Source organism: Metarhizium acridum (genome assembly GCF_019434415.1).
Source record: "Metarhizium acridum strain ARSEF 324 chromosome Unknown scaffold_13, whole genome shotgun sequence".
Taxonomy (NCBI): domain Eukaryota; kingdom Fungi; phylum Ascomycota; class Sordariomycetes; order Hypocreales; family Clavicipitaceae; genus Metarhizium; species Metarhizium acridum.
Genome location: NW_027094016.1, coordinates 4,090,429 through 4,116,517, shown reverse-complemented (window position 1 = coordinate 4,116,517; position 26,089 = coordinate 4,090,429). Strand labels below are relative to the sequence as shown.

The following is a 26,089-nucleotide window of genomic DNA, read 5'->3' as shown; positions in this document are numbered from 1 at the left end:
CGGCGCCGAGACATCGACATCAATTGAATGAGTGGACCCCTGAGACGTTGGAGGTATACTGATGACGGTATTATGCAAGGGCGACTACTGGAAGCAACGACAAGGCGGCACACCGCCTTGACCCTTGATGTGGATCATCAGCCCTTGGAAGCTCGAGATTCCCTAAACCGGGATCAGCGCTTAGTATACGATACCGTGATGGACCACTTCCTGAATCAGGAACCCTCTCAGTTGCTGCTCCATGTGGATGGTGGAGGTGGTACCGGGAAGTCATACCTCATTAATTTGCTCTCCGCGCACCTCCAAGCCGCTGCTGCCGGGAGAGGGACACCTGTTTGGCGTGCCGCGCCCACTGGCGTCGCGGGAAATCAGATATCGGGCACTACTTTGCACTCCCTGTTACACCTTCCAATCAACAAGGACTTCAAGCCCCTCTCGCCCACTGACATGGCCCAGCTCCAGAAGAAGCTGAAGGACATCAACTACCTGATCATCGATGAGAAGAGCATGCTGGGACTGCGACAGCTTTCTTGGATCGATGACCGCCTGCGCGAGGCGTTCCCGAGTAGGAATGAGGAGTTCTTTGGTAGTTTAACATCCTTCTGGTTGGCGACTTCTTCAGCTTCCACCCGTGCTACAGAAGCCGCTCTATTACGATAAAGAGGTGCAGGGAGTGGAGATCAAAGGCAGGAACGCATATAGACGCTTCGATAAATCAGTCTTCTGAAGGTTGTCAACGGCAACGGGGCGACGATCAGAAGGCGTTTCGCACAGCTCTCGAGGAATTGCGGCTCCTCCAACTGTCAGTCGAGTCCTGGAAACTCCTTTCCGGTCGAGTACAGGCGAAGCTAGATGATCTGGAGGTCGCCAGGTCGCCAACGCCTTGCGAGTATACGCCACGAAAGATGGGGTGAACGAATATAACCACTACCACCTCGACCGCCTCGGCCGGCCAGTCATTCAGGTCAAGGCTAAGAATGTCGGCCTTGGCGCGGCTGCGGCGCCTGATGACAAGGCGGGCAACCTTGCGAAGCAGATCCCTATATGCATGGCGCCCGTCTGATGCTGACATCTAACCTTTGGCAGCCAGTTGGTCTCTGCAACGGCGCTCGGGTACCGTTTACGATATCGGCTGGGCACCGGGGGCTGACCCAGTCCAAGACCTCCCTGTGTTATCATGATGGAGTTTGACAAGTACAGTGGACCTGTGTTCCTGACCACCGCTGATGGCAGAAAGATTGTCCCGATTCTCCCAGTAGACAGGGACTTCCTCATCGGAAGCACTCTCTGCACTCGCACGCAGTTTCCCCTGATCGTATGCTACGCCATTACGGTTCACAAGTCGCAGAGCATCACTGAAGATGTCATCGTGACAGATCTCTCCTGTCGGGACTTTCAGACTGGTTAAGCTACGTAGCTGTCTCTCGCGTAAAACGCTCCAGGGCTTGATGCTGGATGCGCCCCTTTGATCGTGGTCACCTGTTTTCGAGTCTCCACCAGAGGGTATGAAGATGAAGATGAGGGATGAGCGGCATAGAAGACGACAGGTCCTTACACGGATCCATATAGGTCAGACCACGGCTCTGCATAACTAGATAGCTAGCTAAATGTAATGGCTTAATAGGCTTGGCCCAAGGACTCCCAGCCTTCGGATGATCGTACCCTTGCACCCACAGCTCTAACGTGCAAGGGGTGGCGTAGTATTTTAGAAAAGTGAATATTGCTGCCAGCAAGGCAGCGTTATGGCAACTACTATTGCCTATCAGGCCATCACATATCGCGCCTGCGTTGAATGAGCAACTTGGTGTTGATATCAGCAACCTCTTCCACCCTTTCTTCAGTGAGACTAGTGACTAGAAGTGCGAGAACCAGAGCCACACTCTCGCACTGACATGTTTGAGCTTGAACCGCCGCCACGTTCGACCGAATGTTCCTCCTTCACTGTGCTCTCAATCCACTCCATCCTTTCACAAAGGAGCTCTACGCTTACTTTGACCCAACCGCGCTCGTGTACTTTTGCATTCGTACGGGTTAGGACATGTAGTCATAGTAGGCTCATTGACCTTGTTGGGATCATCGGCAAGTTGATCATCTCACGAAAGTGTCAACGCCGTTGGTGTGCCAGATGAACATGAAGATGCCGCTAACTCTTGTCCTGCACCAGGCGGAGTGGAAGTCTCTGCCACAACGGGTCACCAACAGCACTCAATGGGACATGCCACAAAGTGTTGTATGGGCGATCCGCGTCTTTGTACGAAGATGGAGTATGAGAGAAAACTTTGACAGATGATGTGCTGGGGAGTCCATTGTTGGACTGAATTTTATGAGCAGCTGCCGTTTCTGATGTGTCGTCTTGAGAGACAGTTTTGGCTTTTGGTTCAAGGCAATCGTTCAAGTTGATGCCCTCGTTAGTGCCCAACGCCAGCCAGTCTTCCTTGGTCATCTTCTCAAGGCTAGATCCCGCGGGTACGTCTTGGCTAATGTCCCATGTTCCCGCTGGAAACTGAGATGTAGACAAATAAGTTAAAAGAAAGAAATAATATAATTTATGCTCTTACTTTAACTTGAATTTAAAAAAAAATGAATAAATAAAAATTTAGCTTTTTTTAATAATAATAAAGCTACTTTTAAAGATAAAGGTTGTAGAACCAACATGTATATAACCCCACTTAGTATTGAAAAAGAAAGAAGAGAAAAAAGACTCATCCGGAACATGGATAACAAAAGGTTATAATTATGGTGCTCAACTTGTTGACAGACAATTCGTTCTTCTCTCCCCCACCATGAATTGCCTCCCACAAGATGGGTTGCCCAACATTGCAGTGAATTTCAGATCCACGCTGTAGGAGCATTCTGACTGACGCGTCATGGCCTTGCCTAACGGCAAGTCTAGGGGAGATCTACATCAAAGGGCCGTACTAGCGCCTCTTTTCAGCAACAAGCTGATAATTGCGTCTTGTCCGAGTGCTGCTGCTGGACCGAGTGGTGGATGCAATACTTCACAGATCCAACTTTTAATTAGCACTTTTCTGAGAAATTAGCTACAGCAGATGCCCGTGGTTCTTGGATTCAGCCCAAAGTACTGGACTCCTCTCGCTCATAGGTTTGTGCATATTCTCAAAATACCGGCAGTCAGATAGGCGTGCATAACCACTCCGGCTATCTAGCTTGTAGAGTAAATCGATGATGTGTTTTCTGTTTCGTCTCCTTTGCTTTGACCATATTGGCTATGCAGAAAGTCAAACTATCGCGCCAACATTTGTAGTATCTGTATCTGTCGCATAAGCTGTCCTGGAAATCATGGGAGACTGGCTCTCGTTTAGAATATGCAAAAAAGCACAAATCGCTATATTACTCTTCGTGTATAATGCCGCAAACATTTTTTCACTGTAAGACATGACATGGGCTCTGCATGGCATCTGATAAAGTTTACGAGGCCATATTCTGCCAAATGTAAATTAAACTTGCGTCTTGGTACCAATTCACATTTCCCGATATAATATATGGAGATGAATCCGCTTAACTCGAGGAAAGCTTGGCATGAGCTTGCCTGGTCGACTCCGACGGCCTGAGCCAGGTTAGCACGGAGTACGTTTTCCACAGCAAATTGGCGGAATTTATTGGAGTTGCGAGTTACTCGTGCTTATATGAACGCATCTAACTTGTATATTTGTAAAGTAGGAACTCCATCCGACTTAATACAGTTAACGCATCGTTGCTTCAGAAGTTTGTAGCTCCTTGCTTTTGCATCTTGACCCCTATAAAAGAAGATGTCTTGAAGCCCGTTTTCTCGAAGGTAGTCTCTGACTGATCCATGGATGAATTAAACTATTATAGTTAACATTGTAAGCTCAGCAAGCCTTTGATGATAGACAATATAATCTTGCCTGCCTTTTGAAAAGAGAGAATCTCAGCTTTAGTAGTAAGGAGTATTACAAAGTATAGCCCCCGGGCGTTATTGGCCGTGTTGTGAATAGGATCAATTGAATGCATGATAGCAATCTATCTGTGTTTTTCTGATCTCGTTGTAGGATTTCACGAAATAAAGCATGGAGAGTTTCGGGGATTCTCGAAGCCTCTGCTGTAGCGTATGAATATCACTTAGTCTTATTCAAAATCCCCAAAATGGGATAAACCCATAGGAAACCTCATGAGTGTATTTCACTGTACCGGGCTCTCCTTCAATCCGTAGAAATCCGAAGTGATCCTTCCGTCGAGTCTGGTCGAGCCAATCGTGATATTCGTCCATCTGCAACAGCTATTTACAGGTCCTGGCGTGGCAATTGAGAATATTCCCGTGACGGCTGTTCAATTTGTCAAACTTGAGCGAGAAAGTATGTCTTTGGACATGGACGACCAAGATCTGGGAATCTGCCCTCTTTTCTTGACGGCTTGATAGAATTCTTGCATAAAAAAGCCCCCGAAGGGACGAAGGGATGCCATGTACACGGAATGTTTGAGGCCTACTTTGACGATAGTCATCTCACCTTTATACTACATATTCCTGCTTTGGGGTGGAAGTTGGTCCACGAGGCTTTGCCAATGCTCTGCCAGCCAACTGGTGTGTGAGCAGCCAATTCACATTAATACATTCGATAAGTCGCTCCCCAGAAATAAGCCGAATCAGTTCCTGGCACAGTCAACGGGAAGCCAAGCGCATATTCTGCGAGAATTCGGCGTTGGGGTATGAGAGTAGTAAGATATACCGAGTAGATTCAAAATGCACCTAAACTAACGAAATATTCGCAATCAAGGACAATTGACTCATCATCAGCGCCGACGGGTCTTGTTTGCCTCCTTTGGCAACTTCGTCGCCCAGAACACTAGTCCTGAATGGACGCCTTGCCAGTAATAGCGTCGAGTCCCGTCTTCTGTCCGTTCCGTCCATTCCTTCAACTCTGTCTTAATCTCCGTCCCCTCGGGCGTCTCGAAGCAGACTTTTCCTCGGCGCCCATACGTCTCCACCCTGTGAGAATTGCTAGAGCCCGACTGTCCCGATACCATGGCCTGCCGGGAGGAGCGCGTAGTTCGCCGTGCCGGAGCTGTTTGACCTTGAGACGGGTGGTTTCTCTTGGAACTAGACGGCGGACTGCTAGAATCCCTTGGGCGTTTAGGCTGAGCTGTGTCTGTAGTGAAAGTCGTGAAACTGGATTCAAAGCTCATTGACGGGTCATCGGAAACCAAGAGTGCTGGTTCCTGACTCGGCTTTGGTGAATCTTCCCGGGGTACAGCAGTGGCTACCTCGGCATCGTCCTGTTGATCGGTGCCGTCAGCAATTTGTTGCTGAAGCGCGTAGTCCGCATCCTGCCAGGCAGTGTAGGCTGTAGGATCTTGAGAATCGTGCAGCTCCAAAGGGCCAGAGATGTCGTGATGTATTTCGGCAAGGTCTTCTTGTACCGCTGCCGTCGCCAGGTCTGCTCTGGCGTTCGCAGCCCGAATAAAATTATTCCGGTGCCGCTCTGCCGAGTCCCTGACGTTTCTGAATGCCGTTGCGCCTGCAATGAATGTTTCACGAGTGTCCGTCATTCCAAAAGATCTAAGCTGCGTCATGTGGTACTCGGGTCGTTCCTCGGCCATTCTTGGCGCCGTGACATGGTGAGCATACAGCTTTAACTGACCGTCGTGATAAGTGGAGGTGTAGGTGTAAGCATTGCTGTCATATGCCACCTCAGCTTCCCCGTAGTTTTGCAAGGCGTGCATGGCACGAGCACCGTATGCTCCGTCATAGCAAGCCTGCCGCTGGGCTACGGAGGCATTCCCGTCAGGCCCCTTGACTTCTAGGAAGAAGTTAGGCTCTACTGGGACGCCTGGGTGCTTGGTAGGGATACCTGTTGACTGTATAGCTTGGTTATTCCTCATTTGGCGATTAAGGTCTCCTAGGCGAGCCCCATCAAAGAAGTCTGGCTGTGGCTTTACTGCATGCTCGTTTGTTATAGGCTTAAGCTTAGTGAAGCGGACGTCTTGCTGGTTATGAATAGCAGAGTTACCGGAAATCACAGGAATGACAGTTCTCATAACGTCCCTCTCAAAAGTTGCTCGTGCATTCTTTTGTTTAAAGTCTCGGAAAGCTGGCTCAGGAAACGCAGATGGTGAAAGTGACGCTCTTGCATTTGCCAGCTCCTGGTGCATCTGAGCCAGGTTTGCAGGTTCAGGTGCCTCGTGGTCATAATCGTGGTCTGCACGATATATATTATAGTCGGTGAGATGCTGTTGAAAATCCTTGCCGTAGGCGGAAGACTTCTTGGTTCCAGGAACGACGCTACTTGCATTTGTCGACTGCGTCTGTCGGCTTCGAGACGGTAGAGAGCGACTTGAGCTCATATCGTCGGCAACGGTCTCGCATTCGGTATACTAAATCAGCAATTAGCAGGTAACTATTTAGGGGCGATTGAGTCCATACCCCGCGAAGATGACGGAGGTCCGGGCCGCCGTGTCTCGCAAACCGAGCAAGTCTTGCTGGATACAATTGGGGTACGCTAAATGTCGGCAAAGGTTGGGCGTTATTTCGACGGTCAAGCTCCCTCAAGGCACGCGGCGTAAGCAAGACTTTCGACAGGTTATCCCAAAATTCTGGCGAGAAGTTGCTCTTTTCACCAAGCTTGGCCCTCTTAGCCGGAGGATTGTGTTGCGAAGGCTCGTTTGCGCGTCGCTTTGTATTCTGTGGTCTCGCCATGAGCGGCCCATCGTTCGGGGTTGCCTGAATGATGAGCTATTCTGAGGGGAGGCGGGAGGTCGCGGTCGGGAGTCAGCATGTGATGTCGGTCGTGTTTGAGCTGGCGGCGCTGGATGCAGTCAAAAAAGCATTGATTGGAGATGCAAACGCGTCGTGACTCGTGACAGCTGCGTGCTTCTCTCATCCAACCGTTACGCGCTGCAGCCTGCGTTGGCGAAGGTCTGTGGGGTTTGGCCCGTCCCAGACCCTGTCCACAATCCACCATCCACCTGACTTGATCTGCATCTCTCCTACATAGGCAATCCTGGTCCACGCCCAGGCACGACACCCTGCGCACTCTGACGTTGAAATGTGAATGACTGCTTTCCTTGAAGCCCACTCCAATCCTTACTATGGCTCTTCAACCCTAACCCTTGGCGCGTCCCTGCCTCTGATATTCTTTCCCCAGATCGCCTCGCACCTTTGCCGTGATGGGGCCGGACTTTGGTTCATGTCAACGCCGGGGCGGCGGCGAGTGCGGCCCATGTTCCCGGACTCTTTCCTTACCAGACTTCCTGATGAGCCATTGTGCAGCTTTCAACTTCTTGATTTCCGCATCCTGTGCCTGAGACCACTGAAGATGCATCGGAATATACACCCCGTGGTTGTCCCTAAAGATATTGCCAATGATGATGCGCACCTATGCATCTGACGATTCGTCTGAGCCTCCCAAGCTGGCCCTTGCATGCGTCCGTTGCCAAGGTGAATTGCGACAAAGCTCACCCATGCTCGAGGGTTTTCACGGTCACAGTTACCCCTATGCTCTAGACTACCTTCCCGTTGAGTTCTGATGTCAATTTCGTCCCAAGTCGAATGCGTACCCACCAAAGCCGCGGTGCGAAAATGGAGGCCATCCAATGCTACCTACACTCCACGAACGTCCTGCAAGATGCGAGAAGTTTCTCCAAAGCATGCCGCCAGCTTCAGGGCTAGGGACGTACTTGGGAATGTATGAAACGTATATCCAAACGACAGCCAAAGCGTGGATATCTATCGGCCTACAGGATAGTTACCATTTTGTGGAAAGCGATGTTCGGGCAAGAATCTACGAGGAGGTTTGTTGAACATTGACCCCGAGCCTAGCCATGTTTTCTCAAGACTAAAGTTTATTACATACAATGGATGCGGAATTTACTTTAGTCCGAGGATCCTGATATTACTGACAGCAAGGCAATCCTAACCACAAATGATGGTTATTTCGACTTCTTCTTCTCCCATTCCATATCTCGGGACATGCTACAGAACCCCCTTAGGCCGACTCACTTATTTCAGTTGTGGCAGATCTCCCGGATCTCGTGAAACCCTCCAGCAAAGTCGTCCATGTGCCAAGTGTACAGCCCTTGCTTGTGCAGGCTGCGTCCGACATGGAGAGCATTATCGCTCGAACAGCAAATCCTCCTGCTCTCCATATGCACTGCTGGAATTGTTTCTCTTTCCAAAGACGAATGAGTCAAGCTACTCGGACTGGGATGGATGGTTGCTTCTTTACAATTTTCAGTCCGCATAAAGCTGGCTATGAAAAAGTTTAATATTATGAAATACCGTAACATGGTTATGTTTTAAGCATTGCTATTTTAGCCAGTGTGCATCGTTTTTGCTTGCCCGATAAATCGATGTATACGCAACTGACCAGTGGTATATTTTCTTGTCGACTTCCCCGGAGATCACGATGCAGCATGGACATTCAGCAGCATCATCGTGTGGGTCGCGCAAAGATGGGACTTCATCACGGCGGGAAACGACTCGACATTGCTCCGTTCGAGGTCGAGATGCGAAGGCTCATTTGGTGGTAAGCAGTTGCAAACGGGTCCAGACTCGCCATATTATCGAGCCAGCAGCCCGTGCTTCCCAAAAACTGGGATACAAAGACGCCTCAAAACGTCAACGACGCCGACATGTTCCCGGGCTCACACAGGCCAATACGGTCGCGCGACGGGCCGACAGAGATGGTACACGTGCTCCTTATGAACTACGTTCACGAGATGTACATATCCGGGGGTGGTTTCATCCTACAATCTGGAGAAGATGCGCGCAAGGGCAACCCGCTGAACATGAATGCCCAGCTGACCCTACAAAGGGCCGAGCACCTTGCAGGACGGTTAGAAGAGGGCCTGCACGACCTCGAGAGGCGATTCGTAAACGGGGCTGTTGGGCCCGTTCACACGGCAGCGCTTGTTCTACGCCGCTTCATGACCGGCGGACTAGTTGACGTGTTTGTGTCATTGATGGACCAGCCGGAATGGGGAACGGAAATACTCGGCCCCAGGGATCTGCTATTCAAGTGCACAATTTCAGTTTGATATGAGTAGATAGAGCGGGTTGGGTTCTCATGGGTTGTCAAACTACATCTACAGCTTGATATGATGGTGAGAATGACTTCCCACCTTTGCCAGCGTCCTTGCGGCTCTCTAAGCGATCGTGCACGGAGCCTTCCGGGCAAGATGTACGAGCAGCATGAAGAACTTTTCGACATGAGCTATGAACGCGCAAGGTTGTTGGCATAATGGACCCTTCTGGCGTGGAAGGCACGTGAGAAACGGCTCAATCAGACGCGAGAAGACCTTGATATGTCACCTTGTATCTTTCGACTCCTGACTTTGCACCCGGGCTGCGGGTTGTGTGTACTCTGTAGGTGATGAGCGGCTTGGATTCGTGCTATCAGATTCTTTACCTATGCAAAGCTTGGAGATAGCATCATCATACCAACACTATGATGGAACATTTGGCATGAATTTTGGGTCGTTATGACGTATTAGAATCACAAACTATTAGAGGAAGGACGATCATATATCTTTGATATAATCTCGAGCATGGACGGGCAATGTTCCCACCCGGAACATACACTCCATCGCATGACTGAGCGCCCCTCTTACAGCGTGTTTAGATGACGAATGAATCAGGCTTCCCGATAACTACCCTGGTGCGGATGCCAGCAGAAGCCGTTGAGCTCACATCTGTGCCCCGAAGCTATAAAAGGCGTGACGCTATTAACAGTTGTCGGCCGCCCTGTCTAGTTCGTCCCGGTTCGCCGGTTCCCTATGTAGATCTGAGAATCTGGCCTTGATGTCCTGCGGCAATGACTTGCATGCCCCCCATGACATGACAACGTAAATGATCCAATTCCAAAATCCCTGCAAGGGCAGCACGAAGGCACTCATGAATACGACGGGGGCATAAGGCTGACCATTGTGTGCCATGGAGTAGACGCGATTCGCACTGGCAGGGATCCAGGTGATGAGAATGGCTGAAAAATAGAGCAGCGCGCACTTGGTATAGGACCAGGCGGCGTTTTTGTGTTCGAAGCTACGGCGCCGAGCGAAGCTTTGCTGAGTAGGGCCATGCCGACGCGGTTTGGCCCGGCTGGCCGTTGTTTTATCGTCACGTCCCTGGGTCTGGCCGGAAAAGACGGCATCGCCATCTGCGGACATTGTCGCCGCGGTGCCGTTACTAGCCGTGACCTCGGGGCTGGTGCATGACGAAAGATCGTAATCCGAGCTGAGGTCGTGGACCTGTCTGCGGATCTTGAAAATGGTGCCCGCCGCGGCAATGTAGATGGAAAAGGTGATGAGGATCATGGTCCTAAACAGAATCACTCAGCAATGCAAGTCTGGCAACGCAAGAAACCTAAGCCGTGGCTCACCACACAGGGCCGTAAAAGGTGCCGATGCGGAGGCCCTCGAGATCACTGGTAACCCAGCACCATAATACGGCATCTCCGTAAATCCGCTCGCCATTGTGCCGGACGAAGAGATATGTGAATGCGGGGATGAATGGAATGCCGTAGCAAGCCGGGAGGTAGATGAGCTCCATTTTATGCAGGCGCTTTATATCGAACTTGCGGTACACGGTGAGGTAGACATTGACAGCCATGGCGAGGATCCAGCCCACGTCGGCAGCCATGAACCTGGTGATGGCTATTAGCGAGATTACACACGTCGTTTCGGTGACACCAACCATTGGACCAGCATGGCTTGGAACTGGCATCCAAACGAGTCCAAGTTGCCCAGGAAGGACCGCGACATCAACGTGCCGACGTTGCTTGCCATGTTGCCGAATGATGCGTAAAACACAAGCCTGTTGACGGGCTTCTCTCGAAAGGTGCTGAAGCATGTAAATGTTGTTATGGTGAAGATACAGCCCAGCAGCGAGATGGCGGAGCACGCCCGCTCCATGATGCTGATGGCATTGAGCTGGCTCTCTGTAAGTGGACTCATGATGGCCAGCCTCTGCGACGACGCCGCCGCCCGACGCTAGTTACACGAGGTCTCGAGATTCGTGGCCGCTATCGGAGCACACTTGGAGTCGATATGCTTGAACATGATTGACAGGGCGGTTGGAGGTTGCGCGGCGGATGATGCATTGGCGGTGGTCAAGGTTCCGTAGCAGTGTGTCGGTGTGACGGAAAACGGCGAGGTGGAGGGTTGAAGCTGCTGTGACTACATGACGAGGCCGCGCCTTGACTCTGTCGATGAGCGAGTATGAAGTCTGGAGATGTGTTCTTGGGTAGAATGATGATGATGAGCGTCACGGTGGCTGGGAGATGGGAGCTGTTTTGAAAGCTGAGGCGCCGCCCACGTGATGCCGACCACGACCAGTTGACGTTCCCTGACTCAGCTCAACGCCATGAACAATGCGATGGAAAGTATGTTGTAGCTGGAGATTCCGAGACTCGGCAAGGATTTTCAGCGTTGGTGGCTGCTCGGAAAGCCATCATCTTGGACGCAAGTCCCGACGCCACCACGGAGCTTGGTCCACGATCGGATATGTCGCAGAGTGGCCGATGCGTGATGCGGAGTGGGCAGAAGGGGTCAAGTGGAAATACGCTCATCAAAAGCTCGGGTCTATGGAAACGAAGGTAATATTTCAAGTCCCGGAACTAGACTACTCCGACATTTCCCACCTTTTCCAGGGAGGCGTTCATCATGCCGGCCAAAGAAGGGGACTCGAAATGTCTTGTTTGGTCTATGAGACAGGGCCCACGACCAAACATTGCAAATGGGATCCGAGCTCTCGGATTAGTTGTTAGGTATTGAACACAGTCTCGGCTATGTTCCTCAACTGTCATCGCTAGGGAAGCCCCGTGCCCGATATCCCCTCACAAGCTAGATGGTCGACATTCATACACTTTCTCGAGAATTATTCTCCCCTGGTGGGTTGGGTATTTCCAGCCGAATGCAGCTTCACATTCCGTAAATGTCACTTTGTCCTCTCCCAAGTCAGAGGTAAAGTTGTTACCCATCACATCACCACTTTGTCGCCCCTGGTGTCTAGCGCTTGGCCGGACAACTCTGTACCACAGCAGCCTGAGAAAATTGAGGCATTTCATCGAGTCGACGCGATAGCAGAAGCTCCGTCCATCCGGTCGGCCACGGCTGGAGCAGTGCCGGGCGCACAGCCAGCTATTGACGTGATAGGCCTGCGTGCATGCCACCAACGTAATCGCCGCCGCCATCCAAGATATTGTGGACAAGAGTACTGGGTAGCCTTCCCGATTCCGGGACCGCCTCCGGTAGTTGAAGAATTGCACGGGGTTGGCTGCAACCGGACCAGATGTTGTGGCGGTCGAGTCGCCGCACATCCAGACACGTGGCCACAATTTGCTCTGAGCAAGCCGTCAAAGCAAAGCTCTTTTTTTCCTGGCCATGTTGGGGCTGCTTGCGCTACCTGATGTTTGTACCAGCGAAGCCGCCCTGAGACGGACTATTGAGCTCGGGCGAGACACTGCATGCGTTGTCCGGACTACTCAGCTCCCATTCCAGAGGATTGTACGGAGCACTCCGTTTTGTCTTTTCACTTGCCGTCCTCTGTTTCCCAGGTACTCAGTGCTGTCAAGGTACAGCGAGTAGGGCGAGCGGCGCTTTACAAAGGTCAACTGGTTCCAGTCTCCTCTCATCTCTGCTACCCGAAGGCCATCTGAGACTACGACTTCGCCCAACCACATTGCCGGTGACGGATTTTCTCATGCCCTTGTTAGAAATTGTGACTGTGTGGTGAGAAGAACTGGAGTCAAGCTTTTTGAACTCAATTTGACGCACAAATTAGCGTAACGTAGGCGCTACCCTTAGTTTAGACACATGGCACGCGGAACTCCAGAATCCGTGTCATATCCATACAGGAATCCTAGCAATAAATCGTGATGATTAGAGACTCACGGCAATCCCACAATACTGTTTGTTTATACCCAGAAAATGCTCAGTATCTGTTCCATATTGTGTATACACTCGAAAATAGCCAGTGAGGCGGCACAACAGTACTCCGTAAAATCCCTTCCTTTGAATTTGTGCCGCGTTTACCGAACCGTGTCAAAATTCCAGGCCAAAAAATTGACCACAGCTTCCGAAATGACATCCAAAATATGCGAGGCGCTTCAAGGCATGGCATAGGGCTCCCTCTTTTGAGGTATGCCGCTGTTACCACTATCGTAGAATGAGATTCATCCCTAGGACGAGTCATGTTTTTTTAGTGAGAAACTAAAGCAACGTTTCCATACAATGTTTCATACGTGGAGGAATTTGTGAAAAGCCTGATGTTGCTCCAGGGATTTGCTTTTGCCAAATGTGTTCGTCTGATATGGGGATCGATGTACTCCGTGTTTGTCACATCTCAATTCTGCACCTCTAGGCCCACGACCCAGCTTGATACTGCAAGCATGCCAGCTGAACTGAGCTCACCAATACCGAAGCATCTCAAAAGCAGGTCTGAGATGACTGCGACGCCAGTGCATGTTGTTATGCAGGTTTCGCATCCGATGATCTAGCCTCGTTTTAGCCTTGGGGCCCAAAGTGCCAGAACCCCATTTTTCAAGACTGGTGAGATATTTTGGCTGGCCTACAGGAGTATCTCGCAAACAGTGGTGTTGGTTTTGCTGGGACGTGCCGCGGCATCTCCCACTGAAGGTCGAGGCAGTTTATACTCTCGTGCTTGAATTAGCCTAAAAGACTTTGATCTTGTGGCTTTAGCCAGAGCTTCTTGGGATTGTATTCCCTCTCTTTGAACGATCGAGCGCTTAGCGCTCCTGTTGTCCATCGATGGTATTGTTGTACCAAGTAAATTGAAGGTTCGGGCTCAAATGAGGAGGAGCGGCTGATGAGTCTTAGGATCCGCCTCTAGATTCAATGTTTTATACGTCTGGCGTGCTTGTTAAAATACGCTCTGTTCAGATACTAGAGCGTATGGATTATGACATTTGACAATGACTATAACATGCCTTCAAGATGTGAAATCTCTAGCTTTCACCGTCTACTTCCTCAGCAATAACTCTCAACGGGTCACAAAAATCATTGCCCCCGTGCCAATCCCCAAGCCCTTACGAAGAATTACAATGTTAAGTAGCCTGAATTGAAATACTCTCTGCCACAATCCTCATCATTAAGCTGATATATGTTCAGGAGTCTTAATGAGTATTAGCAGTTTTCTTGGGTGGGCGCGGGATTGCCAACATCCCTCCTCTTAGCTGAAACGGAATAGCTTAGTGTATACACAGCGAAACCAAGTGTCGGACGCTTCTCTTACTATGAGCTTTGAGAACCGCATCCCGAATCATATCTTCATCGGGATCGAGAAGGAACCCAGCTAGGTCAACCACATATGCTAGCACCCAAGTGACTACCACCGCAATTAAAAGCCCCAAGACGGTGCTTTGTCATTCTCTTTGGAACATTCCAATCAGGGTGAATGGGCTTTGGAACCAGCTGTACTTGGCAACGAATCGCAATGTTATTTGGAGATCCCCTGGTAGAATAATAGAAAAATTATCAACTTGTCGAGTAGGATGAATTTGCTCTCCTTCAAGGCAGATGACAAGGTGAAACATGACGGCTCTATCGATGCGCATTTATTTGTCTGATCATGGTAGTACCAAGACAGCCCTGTGACTTTGTCAGCGGATGACATGCAACGCCATCCCAATCATGACTGTTCTGACAGGTCGTCAATCACGCGGCCATGCATTAGACAGTGATGATTGGGTGTCATCTTTTTCAGCCTGGAGCATCCAAGGCCATGCTGTTTGTAAGAAGACAAAGAATACCTTGCGATATTTGCCGTGCAGGAAGAAAATGAATGAAAGATGGCCTGAATACTGGCCTCGTAGGAATAGCATGTAGTCAAATGGTAGATATCAGCGTGCCGGCAGGGTGTACCGTGACACTGAAATTCATGCCTTGGACATACCAAATTTACACTTTATCCCCTCAAAATGAGGGTCTCGTAAAGTAAAAACATAATCTACTACGACGATGGGGTGCGGGGAAGTATTGATGCTACGTAGTACAACCGTCATGAACCAATTCTGCGGAATGTCTCACAAATTACACGTCACAGGAGGAGCAGTGTGCAAAAAGTGAGAACCGAGGCAGGAGACAAGGCTGAATTGGCTGAATTGGAATTGAAAACAGTAACGCTGTTACATGCTAAAGGTTTTTGACTCATATATTATTCAGGGAGTAACAGGTCAGCATCTGTGCATAGATAATTCGAGGTGCTCCTGAACTGGTAGTGCACGCAGCTTTTACATCACGGAGTATAGAGTACTCCCTGCATTGCCCATTCTTCCGCAAACACATTATGTCCGAAGTTTGCTGCCTATGGCCCTCTCAGCCGCGGCATAGGAGTTAAGCCACGGAGCACCTCCGAGACATTCATCATATACCTCCTTGCCGTCGAGACCAAAAATTGATTCCATAATGAATCATGGGATACACGCGAAGAATTTTATATGCAGACATGGCATCAGGATTAAAGGGGGGCTGCCGCCATGCGCATTTCCCGTTTTTGGCTCATCAGCCTTTCGTAAGGAGGCGGTATTGTGACAAGGGCTCGGTGAGGGCTTGGAACAATAGCTCAATTCATCTAATAACAGTCTTTGGTATCAAAGGTCCTTGGTTCTCAAGGTTACAAGTGACTTAAAGGTCTCTAAAGATACAAGAAGTCGGTGAGGGTCTTTGCCCTAGGTCCCGTGATCGTAGCCCTTGTGTAACCGCGTGACTGATATCCATGACTCCGGCTTCAGTAGGGGTGGTGCGTCGTACGGAGTACATGCCCGGCTAGATGGTCCCCTTCTACCTGAGGTAAGACATTCCAGACATCATCAAGTATAGTTACAGCCTATGTGCCTATCTTACAATTTCGTTCCGGCCTTGCTCTAACTGAGGCATATGGCAGTACCACAAGAAATGTGGCATAAGCATTCCTCATAGCTGCTAAGGAAGCCATTTTAAACACCGCCACAGGTCCTATCGTGCGATACTTGGCAAACGTTTTGACATTTGATACCACGCCTGGTTTGAGAGGTAGGCCTACATTTACCTCATATCGAAGGTGCCTGATATCATTTTCTTAGATATATACAGCGGCCCGTGTATTACTTGGAAGCCATCCTTGTTTCCGTCTGTCAACGAGTACGCAATCTAGGTCATCGAATGCGTCGCCTAGCAGGGCCTCTTCATCTAGAGGTTTCAAATTAGGTTGGACAGTTCGAAGTAGGCTGTACACTCTAAATTAGAAGTCGGCTAGCTAAACCCACGGAAAGGCGGCCATGTCGATGTTCAACTATAAAGAAGGCTTCAATTCCCTCGATAGATGGATTCAATAAAGGACCCAAATCCACATTTAATGTGACACATAGATTGAACTCGTAATAGCGTCACTGAGCCCCGGCGTCACAACGTCCTTACAATTCACGATGAAAAAAAAAACAAAACACAGAAAGCGCCGCTGTGTGATTGGACCTGCTGTGACAACGGCTGTGATGATTAAGCTCAATTCATCTAATAACAGTCTTCTGGTATTAAAAGTCCTTGGTTCTCTCCAAGGCCTAAAATGGCCAAAGAGCTCTATACAAGAGGTTGGTGAGCCTTGTGCCCTACGCCTCGTGATCAAAGCCCTTGCGTGACACCCGTGTGATGCCTGCGGTTACAGAACCGAGTGTGGAAGTATTCAAGGGCTGGGTGATACACTATACTGAGAGTTTTCGTACTCAGATAGACCTTCAAGGAAAGCAATTTTGCGATCGATCTAGGAGTTTTGCAGCAAACAGGTCAGGTTGGTGTCGCTACCTTGCTTTCGTCATTATTTCGGATCTTGTCCTTGGAGCGTATTACAACTCCTTGTGGAGCTCAGTATTAACATACTGGCCATACTTGCGACTTGGGAGGCTGGATACGTTGCCCTTGAAGAGGTCGGTAGCCGGTGCCAAGAACTATTGGGGATGGGTCATAAATGCTCAAAAGCACGTGCTGCATCTTATATTGAAACAGCTGACATGTTTTCGACCCCTCTTCTTGACACAATGAACGGTGAGACGAACGGGCCCATGCCCATGGCTGTGAACGCCGAGGCTGGACTTCACATCGTGGCCGGTCGGCTTACATCAGCCGGGCGTACGTTCATTGGCTTACATTTTTTTATCATAGGCCTCGATAAAACATACGCAGAGATTGCTGGTCTTCTGTTTTATATTTGCAACAATACGAGTACGGGGATGGAATTGGCTACAGAAGTCAAGGGCACATTTGATGACGTACAAATTGGGCCCCAACCTGGGGGGGTGCGAATTATCTCCACACATGTATCAACAAGTCTCTATATATCTCCTCACGAATCGGATCCTCTTCATGGCGAGCAGTTGGCAAATGGGGCGACACAATCGATGGCTTTCTCATTGCTGAGAGAACCTATGGTGGGAATGGGATTTATAGCATACATCACGATGCTGCGTGTTTGCCCGACCCGCACAATATCTGTCTAGAGCGATGAATCATTAACGAGGTTCCGGAGTCTGAGACATCTAAATTGGCATAATCGTTCCACTTCCTCCCGGGCCGAGGTCTTGCATCTGTGGTTCGCCGGCGCACGCGCAGTTGCCGCCAACGGTGGCAATTCTTCAGTGCAAATTCGATCTCCAGATAGCACCTGAACCAGGTGCAAATGCGGAAGCCAGCTCTTGTCAGAAATAGGCGGCTCGAACTGACACGAACAACCAATCTGAGTTCAAGATCATGAGCAGAATAAGTACTCACTATGAGGGTCCAAATATCCAGTTTCGACGACGCCATTCCAAAACCTCCGCCTCTTGAGAAGGACGTATAATTGCTAAACTTGATAGGAAAACGTGTCTTACTTAGTTGTGTTATATTTCATTCTATTATTATATGAGCAGGTATATTCTGTATATAGGAAACATATTTTACATTATAAACAATCTCCAGTCTGTCATGGAAAGAAGAAAGTGCTCGAAAAAAAAAACCAATACAGTCAAGGAAAAGCTGTGGTAGTCTCTATTTTCTGCATCATCTCGATTCCGTAGCCCCAAATATCTCAACGACGCGACGCCTGTACGCCGTGGCGCTCAAACTTTATTCGTGAAAAAAAGTGTGCCAGCCTTTTCTGAGATGCGATAAAAATGAGGCTGTTCCCTTCCCCAGCCTCCTCAATGGTCCGTTTCTTCTGTGTATATGCGGAGCATCGTGGCCTGGTAACGCCATGGGACGCTGTGAATGCCGGGTCATCGACGTGTCGTCGGAATCTTGGGAAGGCGGGATGGCTTCACTGCTCGCGTTGTAGCTGCTTGTGCCACACTCGCTAGGCTCTGCCGGCCCAGAAACTCTCCGGGATGCAATGTCTCCGATGTGCCGGGGAGTAATTGCCAGGTCGTCCCTCCGGGTCTCAACACAACTCTCAATCTTATAACACCGTGTACTTAAGTCCGTGATAGAACTTGACTGAGAAGGCGCTGCGCATATCTCTTGTTGATGTAGACGATGACTGTCAATAGTTGTGGAAACGTGAGAGATGGCGCCGTCGAGTTGGTGATTCTATTCTGGCCCTATTTCCTTGGCCTGGCTCCCGTCCAGCATCGCCGATTGACTGTCGAAGCCTTCAAAAGTCTCTTCGTACCCAATCCCTTCCTCCGAATTGTGGCTTACTGCTATGGAAGAAGCTACCCGAGGCCTCAAAGAGTTGTCCACGGAGTTTTGTTCGAAGTAGTCGTTGTATTCGAAATAACATATGTCGTCGCTGGAGGAGGCCTCGTTCGCAGGCCCGGCGGAGGCGGGCTCGTAAAAGACAGATGCCCGAGGCTCTTCCATGGGCTCACCCTCAATGTTTTCGAGCCATCCGAGTAGCCTAGCCCTAGCGTCTTCATCATTAGGAAGGACAAGTTTTCCTACCGGTTTCTCAAGGGATCGGCTACCAGTCTTTGCCCATGGAAGAGCCCGAAGAGAAAAGTCATAGACGTGGCATAACACATGGGCGATGATATCTGTCGAGTCTTCAAATCCCTTGAAGTCGCACAGGGGGCACGACGAGACCCCCATGCGTTGTACTTTAGACCAGGATAGGAGCGTAGGTAAGGTATAGTTTCTCAGCTCGTCTTCATGCTTATCCTGAAAATGGTCCACAATATCACTTCTCTCCGAGTAGACCAGATCAACGTCTTCGCAAAGAGGGCATTCCCATTGCCACGGGTGGTCTGCATTGACGTGCTCTTCCCATTCCTGACTCGTAGTAAATAACACCCAGGGAGTTGGGCACTCTTCGACGAAGCAGGTGTAGGGCGATAAATCCTCGAAAAGATGTTGCCTATAAAATAATTAATAGTCTGCAGAATGCCAAAAGGTTTCAGGATAGAGCTTTCGCACCTCCACGTCTCAAGATCTTTCGCCTCTTCGCAAGGTATTGTTTGGCAGCAACAGGGACACTTGCAAAAACGGCGCTGAAGAGCGGCCTTTTCCATGACTGGCAACTCAGGGTCTAATGAGCTTGACGTCCTCTGCGTTCCGTCATCTCCTGGCCGGTACAAGCTGAACGACGGCTGCGTGTTGTTGGGACACTGTGTCGTTGTGGCGGACAAAGGAGATTCTGGTGGTAGCTTTGGCTCATCCTGCAAAGCTTGAGATGCCCTTTGTGCCAGCACAAAGCGATGCCGTCTTCTTAGATTCGCGTCAACCAGTCGCCGCTGCACGGTACTCAGTTTTGATGAGTCAACATGGCTCTGAATACCATTAGTGCTGGGTCGGCGTAGTATGATAAGCTCAAGATGTTGCCTTAGGTCGTCGAACTCTGCTGGATCATAGGGTAAAGGCTCTCTTTGATGCCGCGATGCTTTCCACGACTGTCTAATGGCCAAGCCCACCATGGATAGATTATTCATGGCCGCCTCACTGCCGTGGATGAATTCACCTGCTGCTTGTTCGTTTTCGGCGTGCGTTTCGTAATCATTTAACTCGTCAGAGAGCATGATTAGAATGTGTTTGATCATTACCAAATCGTCCGGCCTGGACCTGTATACCCGGTCGAGAGAGACTGTTTCTTCGGCGGTTGCTCTGACACTGTCCGCCCAGAGGCGCAAGCCTGCCAACATGCACTCCAATGCAATTTGATTCTCGTAATAAACTAAGCTTGTGCAATTAGAGAACATGGAGAGACAATCTTCTGTGAGAGCTCTCACGGTCGCGTCGGTTCGATCCGGTGTCCATAGCGGTTGGGTTGCCATGTCGTGCAAAGGGTTGGGTGGAAGAGGGAAGATGGAAGCCCTAAAAGAAAAAAAAGAGTCTGTAGTCAGCTTGAAAAGACGTTAGTAAACTGAGGCAAATATTTGAGCATGGCTCTGTGAGGTACCTAATGGGAGCAAGTTCGTGTCCTGTTCGGCTCTTGTGTTTCAGTTGTTTGTTCACGGATCGCCAAAATGTGTCAGTAGCCACTGTTTCCTCGGCGATGAGAAGCTATGATTAAAGGATGCACGATTCCAATACTAATAGGAAAGAAAAGTCAGATGAGGAGATTCCTGGATTCGTGTAGACGGTATCGCCACGAGAGGGGTTGGTACGACTATTGGGCTGAAATGGTCTGGTGAGATGCCAAAGTTCAACATTTTCAAGTCGCATAATCGGGCCGTAGAGCCGCCGGAGCGATAAACTCGTTCATCGCTCAGGCTCCAGTACCATGTTCGAATCATTCAATGTTCCAAGCCTTGACATGGCCACCTCAAATGTTTGCTACCTCCTGGGATCCTGCGCTACCCTTCTTGGCAAGGTTATTACTGAAATATGCCACAGGTCGAGGAAATCGCTACCAGATCATGCCCATCATGCAGCAGGTGAAATAGGGGCAAGGCTTTTCCTGATTGGATCACGTATCAAGGACATGCCGCCGTACTGGATTTGGCCTAGTTTTGAGGAACTTTCTCGGATCCTGTTCGAGAAGCTGGCAAGGATCTGTATGGCAAGTAATATCTCTGCTGTAACTTGTGACCCACGTCCTGTTCGGATGACTGACACCCTCTTCTGACCAGTGGCCGAAGAACATTCACATCTCGGAAGGAACTGTCGTCAGCGACTGCTACCGTGTGCTCACTGGCCTTTTAAAGGAAAAGAAATGCAGTGGACTAAAAGCGTCCATCAAGAACTTCTTGTCTGATAGCCAAAACCATGAAATTATAGATGACTTGCACGAAACCTGCCGAAATTTATACGAAAAGATTACTTTAAATGAGAAAGAGCAAATTCGGGGCTTACCAAAGGGTGCCAGAGACGTGCACGTAGGGGACTATTCAAACATCAGCAAAACTGTTTTTGAACTTCTTCAACTCAATTGCAGGTGTGACCCGACGAGACCCAACGCCTCACCTGGCGAGTTAAAGTGGCATCCAGCCAGACTCTGTCTGGATGAAGAATCTACGGCCGGTTACCTGGACGTCCTGGTTTCCTCGATGGACATGTCTTTCTGGCAAGGCTTACGACTGATGCTGTAAGTCCCAGGATCACGGTAGCTGTGTGCGTGCTCAGGCTTACAAGTCGACTAATGTAATTAGAACATCAACAAGCAGCGAGTCTTCAGTACCCCAAAGAGAAGTACTTGACGAAGGAGATATCTGTGCTCTCCTAAGCGAGCCGACATTCGCCCGCCTTGTGTATTCAATTGACCGCGAAAAGGCCTGTTTCCTCCGGCTTCGCCAACCTCAACTTCCAGAGCTATTGCCCGCGCCAGGGAATGGGCTGTCACTGTCGGACATCCTCAGCCGCTATCGACTCACCCCGTCACATAGAATTCTTCTCGCATATGTAGTAGCACACACTTACTGGCAATTCTACGACTCGGAGGTGGTGAGAACAAAATGGACGAGCGACACGATTTGGTTCATGCCCAGTACCAAGTGCGATGGCAGTGTAGATGGGGATCGAATACCTCTCAAAGCATTTGTATCTCTCCCATTCGGCACATTAAGCGAAGCAGTAGAGGAAGACCTATTCTGCAGCCAAGAACCGTTGTACCATCACTGCCCCCGCACCTTTGCCCTGGGAGTTATATACTACTTGAGATTGGGCTCCTCAGGCCGTTTGAAACTAAGCCGTGCCGGAGAAGGCTCTCCCAGGCAAACTTTGATTGCAAATTCGCTCAAAATGCGCTGATTGAACTCCGAGAGGCTTAATGGCCTGCATTTAAGGACAAAAGCTTTTTCGTTGATGCCGTAAAGTACTGCCTCGATAGCAAGAACTTTTCTCAGTACAATACTGTCCAAGAATTGGGGGAGCCTGAAATAGGAAAGGAAGTGAAGAAGGAAGGTTCTCCTCAAGTGAAGGGCGTAGAGGCCAGGCGGAAGAGTCTTTACTATCATGTCGTCCGGCCTCTCGCATGGCTTGCAAACAATGGATTTAGGCCACGCCTTGGGGACCGTGGATATATTAGCAAAAACCAGAGCTTTTCATCTTTGAGGTCGAGCGTCCGAACCGATGGCACATATCCTCATGATAGCGGTTTATTTCACTCTTCTGTTTCTTTGGGTCCTTTAAGATGGCTTCAGCAGCTGAAGACCATTAGCGCGTCTGTTGATGACATGCGACAGGCAACGTCAAGTACAAGGCCCGTACGAATTGCGATTTTAGACACAGGCCTCAGACTCTCTATTCCTTACTTCCAAGACGATTTCGATGGACCAGAAAGGAAGAAGCAGGTAATTTCCTACAAAGATTTCGTGGGCCAGAGTGATTCAGACATGAAGGACCTATTCGGTCATGGCACTTTCATGATGCGGCTTGTTGCGGAGTCCGCGCCGGCCGCAGAGATCATGGTTGCGCGAGTTGCAGAGAATACAGAAGGCCTCTCTAGCTGTCAAACAAATATCGTCAAGGTAAGTGGCCTATTCCTGATCACGCACCGAGTTGGCAAGCATCTCTACTGGTACTGACTAACGTGACGTGCGCAGGCGATACAATGGGCAGGTAGTGAGGGTGCCGATATCATTTCCATGTCTTTTGGGTTTCCGCGTCCCATAAAGGATATTTCTGACACAATAGAATCTGTTTCACGCCGTGGAGAAGGTGTCGTCTTTGTCGCCAGTGCTGGCAACTCGCCATATGAGGAAGAGGGCTTCCCAGCGTGCCACCCGTCTGTTATATCCGTGTACGCGGCAAATAGCCATGGGACCTTTTTGGAGTCCAACTCGCAAACCCCGAGTAAAAGGGCAGATGTGCTATGCGTCGTTGGTGAAGTGCCGGGGGAGATACTTGAGGAACTACGTGACGAGCTTCCTGGCATTTGCCAGGCTGGGTCGTCGGTATCTACTGCAATAGCTGCCGGTATCAGCGCCACGATGCTAGCCTACGGAGACTTTCTTCCTCACATCCTACCAGCCAGGCAGGGGTCAAGCGTGTACAAAAGAATGCACACATCTCGCGGAATGTAAGCAGTCTTAAAGGCAATTGCACAGAAGAAACCAAACGGCCGATGGTTTGTGAATCTGGCCAAATTTTGGCACAACAACAGCACGCACGCATCAAGGGATGATACCGTTTTCAAGAGCCTATGGGAGGTTCGCAGACGCTTGAACGAGGAAAATTAGCACTGGCTTTGTTCTACTTCTGTGAATATACCAGGCCCGGCGTCGATGCCAAGCCAAGACAAAGACGGGGTTTAACTATTGAATCGTGAAGCAAACGTTACAGTAATAGAGGATATCGGCCGGACATCACCAAAATATTACTCACAAGCATGCTCTTATAACTCCTAATACGGCAAGACAAGCATTCCAACAACGCCGGGCCGGCGGTGTTTTGGAATTAAATTTTAACCTTATACTAGAACGTGGAGTATTATTTGGTAAATAGTATAATTATTAGGATAACTTAACTTAGAAAGTGAGATGTATTATAAAATACTACGCCACCCCTTGCACGTTAGAGCTGTGGGTGCAAGGGGTACGATCATCCGAAGGCTGGGAGTCCTTGGGCCAAGCAACTATTAAGCCATTACATTTAGCTAGCTATCTAGTTATGCAGAGCCGTGGTCTGACCTATATGGATTCCGTGTAAGGACCTGTCGTCTTCTATGCCGCTCATCCCTCATCTTCATCTTCATACCCTCTGGTGGAGACTCGTAAAACAGGTGACCACGATCAAAGGGCGCATCCAGCATCAAGCCCTGGAGCGTTTTTACGCGAGAGACAGCTACGTAGCTTAAACCAGTCTGAAAGTCCCGACAGGAGAGATCTGTCACGATGACATCTTCAGTGATGCTCTGCGACTTGTGAACCGTAATGGCGTAGCATACGATCAGGGGAAACTGCGTGCGAGTGCAGAGAGTGCTTCCGATGAGGAAGTCCCTGTCTACTGGGAGAATCGGGACAATCTTTCTGCCATCAGCGGTGGTCAGGAACACAGGTCCACTGTACTTGTCAAACTCCATCATGATAACACAGGGAGGGTCTTGGACTGGGTCAGCCCCCGGTGCCCAGCCGATATCGTAAACGGTACCGCGAGCGCCGTTGCAGAGACCAACTGGCTGCCAAAGGTTAGATGTCAGCATCAGACGGGCGCCAATGCATATAGGGATCTGCTTCGCAAGGTTGCCCGCCTTGTCATCAGGCGCCGCAGCCGCGCCAAGGCCGACATTCTTAGCCTTGACCTGAATGACTGGCCGGCCGAGGCGGTCGAGGTGGTAGTGGTTATATTCGTTCACCCTATCTTTCGTGGCGTATACTCGCAAGGCGTTGGCGAACCTGGCGACCTCCAGATCATCTAGCTTCGCCTGTACTCGACCGGAAAGGAGTTTCCAGGACTCGACTGACAGTTGGAGGAGCCGCAATTCCTCGAGAGCTGTGCGAAACGCCTTCTGATCGTCGCCCCGTTGCCGTTGGACAACCTTCAAGAAGACTGATTTATCGAAGCGTCTATATGCGTTCCTGCCTTTGATCTCCACTCCCTGCACCTCTTTATCGTAATAGAGCGGCTTCTGTAGCACGGGTGGAAGCTGGAAGAAGTCGCCAACCAGAAGGATGTTAAGACTACCAAAGAACTCCTCATTCCTACTCGGGAACGCCTCGCGCAGGCGGTCATCGATCCAAGAAAGCTGTCGCAGTCCCAGCATGCTCTTCTCATCGATGATCAGGTAGTTGATGTCCTTCAGCTTCTTCTGGAGCTGGGCCATGTCAGTGGGCGAGAGGGGCTTGAAGTCCTTGTTGATTGGAAGGTGTAACAGGGAGTGCAAAGTAGTGCCCGATATCTGATTTCCCGCGACGCCAGTGGGCGCGGCACGCCAAACAGGTGTCCCTCTCCCGGCAGCAGCGGCTTGGAGGTGCGCGGAGAGCAAATTAATGAGGTATGACTTCCCGGTACCACCTCCACCATCCACATGGAGCAGCAACTGAGAGGGTTCCTGATTCAGGAAGTGGTCCATCACGGTATCGTATACTAAGCGCTGATCCCGGTTTAGGGAATCTCGAGCTTCCAAGGGCTGATGATCCACATCAAGGTCAAGGCGGTTTGCCGCCTTGCGTTGCTTCCAGTAGTCGCCCTTGAGAATACCGTCATCAGTATACCGTCCAACGTGAGGGGTCCAATCATAATTGATGTCGATGTCTCGGCGGCCGAGCATGTCGATATCCTCTTCCTCCAGCGGGCGGTCGGGAAGCATGCGGGCGAGTTCATGCCAGTCTTCATCCACAATGGGCTCTTCATGGACCTCAAGCTCAAATTCGTCGTCCTCAGCCCTCAATTCATTTGTATCTGGCTCCCCATAATGATCGTCCGCATGGGTGTCACGGTGCTGCTCTCTGCAAAACCTGTACGCAGCCGCGAAGGAATCGAACCGCTGCCCGCCCACGGTGAGCAACTCCTCTGGAGAGCGATGCGGATGAGCCATCATCAATTTAACACGGCAGAAGTCACCAAACTGGGGAGATGCCTCCACGGACCTGTATCGAGGAAAGTAAGACAGGACTCTCTTCTTCGCGTTGGCAGCGAGTCTCCTCCACGTCTTGAGATTATACGATTGCAGGTACTCGAGGTAAGTTGCATCCTCGTGCTGGTCATTTCTCTCGAGATACCTCCTGTAGCTGCCGACGGTCTCGTTGACATCTTCATCCACGCGATACGAACGTGCATG

The 26,089-nt window shown here is 50.0% G+C and overlaps 6 protein-coding genes across 6 annotated transcripts; 3 read left to right on the top strand and 3 right to left on the bottom strand.

Moving 5' to 3' along the window:
• Window positions 1–4,278: 4,278 nt before the first annotated feature.
• J3458_003801 (uncharacterized protein) lies at window positions 4,279–6,834 on the bottom strand. The gene is made up of 2 exons (XM_007817113.2): window positions 6,401–6,834; window positions 4,279–6,351 (listed from the first exon to the last, which is right to left on the bottom strand). Exons 1-2 carry the CDS (start codon window positions 6,671–6,673, stop codon window positions 4,771–4,773), a joined length of 1,854 nt encoding a protein of 617 aa, XP_007815304.2. The 5' UTR covers window positions 6,674–6,834; the 3' UTR covers window positions 4,279–4,770.
• Window positions 6,835–7,028: 194 nt separating this feature from the next.
• Window positions 7,029–7,364, top strand: J3458_003800 (uncharacterized protein; the record flags this gene model as incomplete). Its single annotated transcript, XM_066117975.1, has 1 exon — window positions 7,029–7,364. One exon carries the CDS (start codon window positions 7,029–7,031, stop codon window positions 7,362–7,364), a length of 336 nt encoding a protein of 111 aa, XP_065977771.1.
• A 1,243-nt stretch (window positions 7,365–8,607) lies between these two features.
• J3458_003799 (uncharacterized protein) lies at window positions 8,608–10,245 on the top strand (the record flags this gene model as incomplete). The annotated part of the gene is made up of 1 exon (XM_066117974.1): window positions 8,608–10,245. One exon carries the CDS (start codon window positions 8,608–8,610, stop codon window positions 9,010–9,012), a length of 405 nt encoding a protein of 134 aa, XP_065977770.1. The 3' UTR covers window positions 9,013–10,245.
• On the bottom strand, window positions 8,960–12,231 carry J3458_003798 (uncharacterized protein). The gene is made up of 3 exons (XM_066117973.1): window positions 10,667–12,231; window positions 10,353–10,616; window positions 8,960–10,291 (listed from the first exon to the last, which is right to left on the bottom strand). The coding sequence occupies exons 1-3, from the start codon at window positions 10,924–10,926 to the stop codon at window positions 9,700–9,702; spliced, it is 1,116 nt and encodes a 371-aa protein (XP_065977769.1). The 5' UTR covers window positions 10,927–12,231; the 3' UTR covers window positions 8,960–9,699.
• Window positions 12,232–17,860: 5,629 nt separating this feature from the next.
• On the bottom strand, window positions 17,861–20,786 carry J3458_003797 (uncharacterized protein). The gene is made up of 2 exons (XM_066117972.1): window positions 19,351–20,786; window positions 17,861–19,291 (listed from the first exon to the last, which is right to left on the bottom strand). The coding sequence occupies exons 1-2, from the start codon at window positions 20,202–20,204 to the stop codon at window positions 18,526–18,528; spliced, it is 1,620 nt and encodes a 539-aa protein (XP_065977768.1). The 5' UTR covers window positions 20,205–20,786; the 3' UTR covers window positions 17,861–18,525.
• A 1,758-nt stretch (window positions 20,787–22,544) lies between these two features.
• J3458_003796 (uncharacterized protein) lies at window positions 22,545–23,740 on the top strand (the record flags this gene model as incomplete). Its single annotated transcript, XM_066117971.1, has 2 exons — window positions 22,545–22,838; window positions 22,914–23,740. The coding sequence occupies 2 exons, from the start codon at window positions 22,545–22,547 to the stop codon at window positions 23,391–23,393; spliced, it is 774 nt and encodes a 257-aa protein (XP_065977767.1). The 3' UTR covers window positions 23,394–23,740.
• Window positions 23,741–26,089: the final 2,349 nt, after the last annotated feature.

Bases quoted from the DNA above. Each gene is read 5' to 3' on its own strand.
- J3458_003801 (XM_007817113.2), bottom strand. From the start codon at position 6,673: ATGGCGAGACCACAGAATACAAAGCGACGCGCAAACGAGCCTTCGCAA. The intron at 6,352-6,400 runs GTATGGACTCAA...TTGCTGATTTAG, and splicing joins ACCTCCGTCATCTTCGCGGG to TATACCGAATGCGAGACCGT.
- J3458_003798 (XM_066117973.1), bottom strand. From the start codon at position 10,926: ATGAGTCCACTTACAGAGAGCCAGCTCAATGCCATCAGCATCATGGAG. The intron at 10,617-10,666 runs GTTGGTGTCACC...AGCCATCACCAG, and splicing joins CAAGCCATGCTGGTCCAATG to GTTCATGGCTGCCGACGTGG. The intron at 10,292-10,352 runs GTGAGCCACGGC...GATTCTGTTTAG, and splicing joins ACCTTTTACGGCCCTGTGTG to GACCATGATCCTCATCACCT.
- J3458_003797 (XM_066117972.1), bottom strand. From the start codon at position 20,204: ATGGCAACCCAACCGCTATGGACACCGGATCGAACCGACGCGACCGTG. The intron at 19,292-19,350 runs GTGCGAAAGCTC...ATTATTTTATAG, and splicing joins AAAGATCTTGAGACGTGGAG to GCAACATCTTTTCGAGGATT.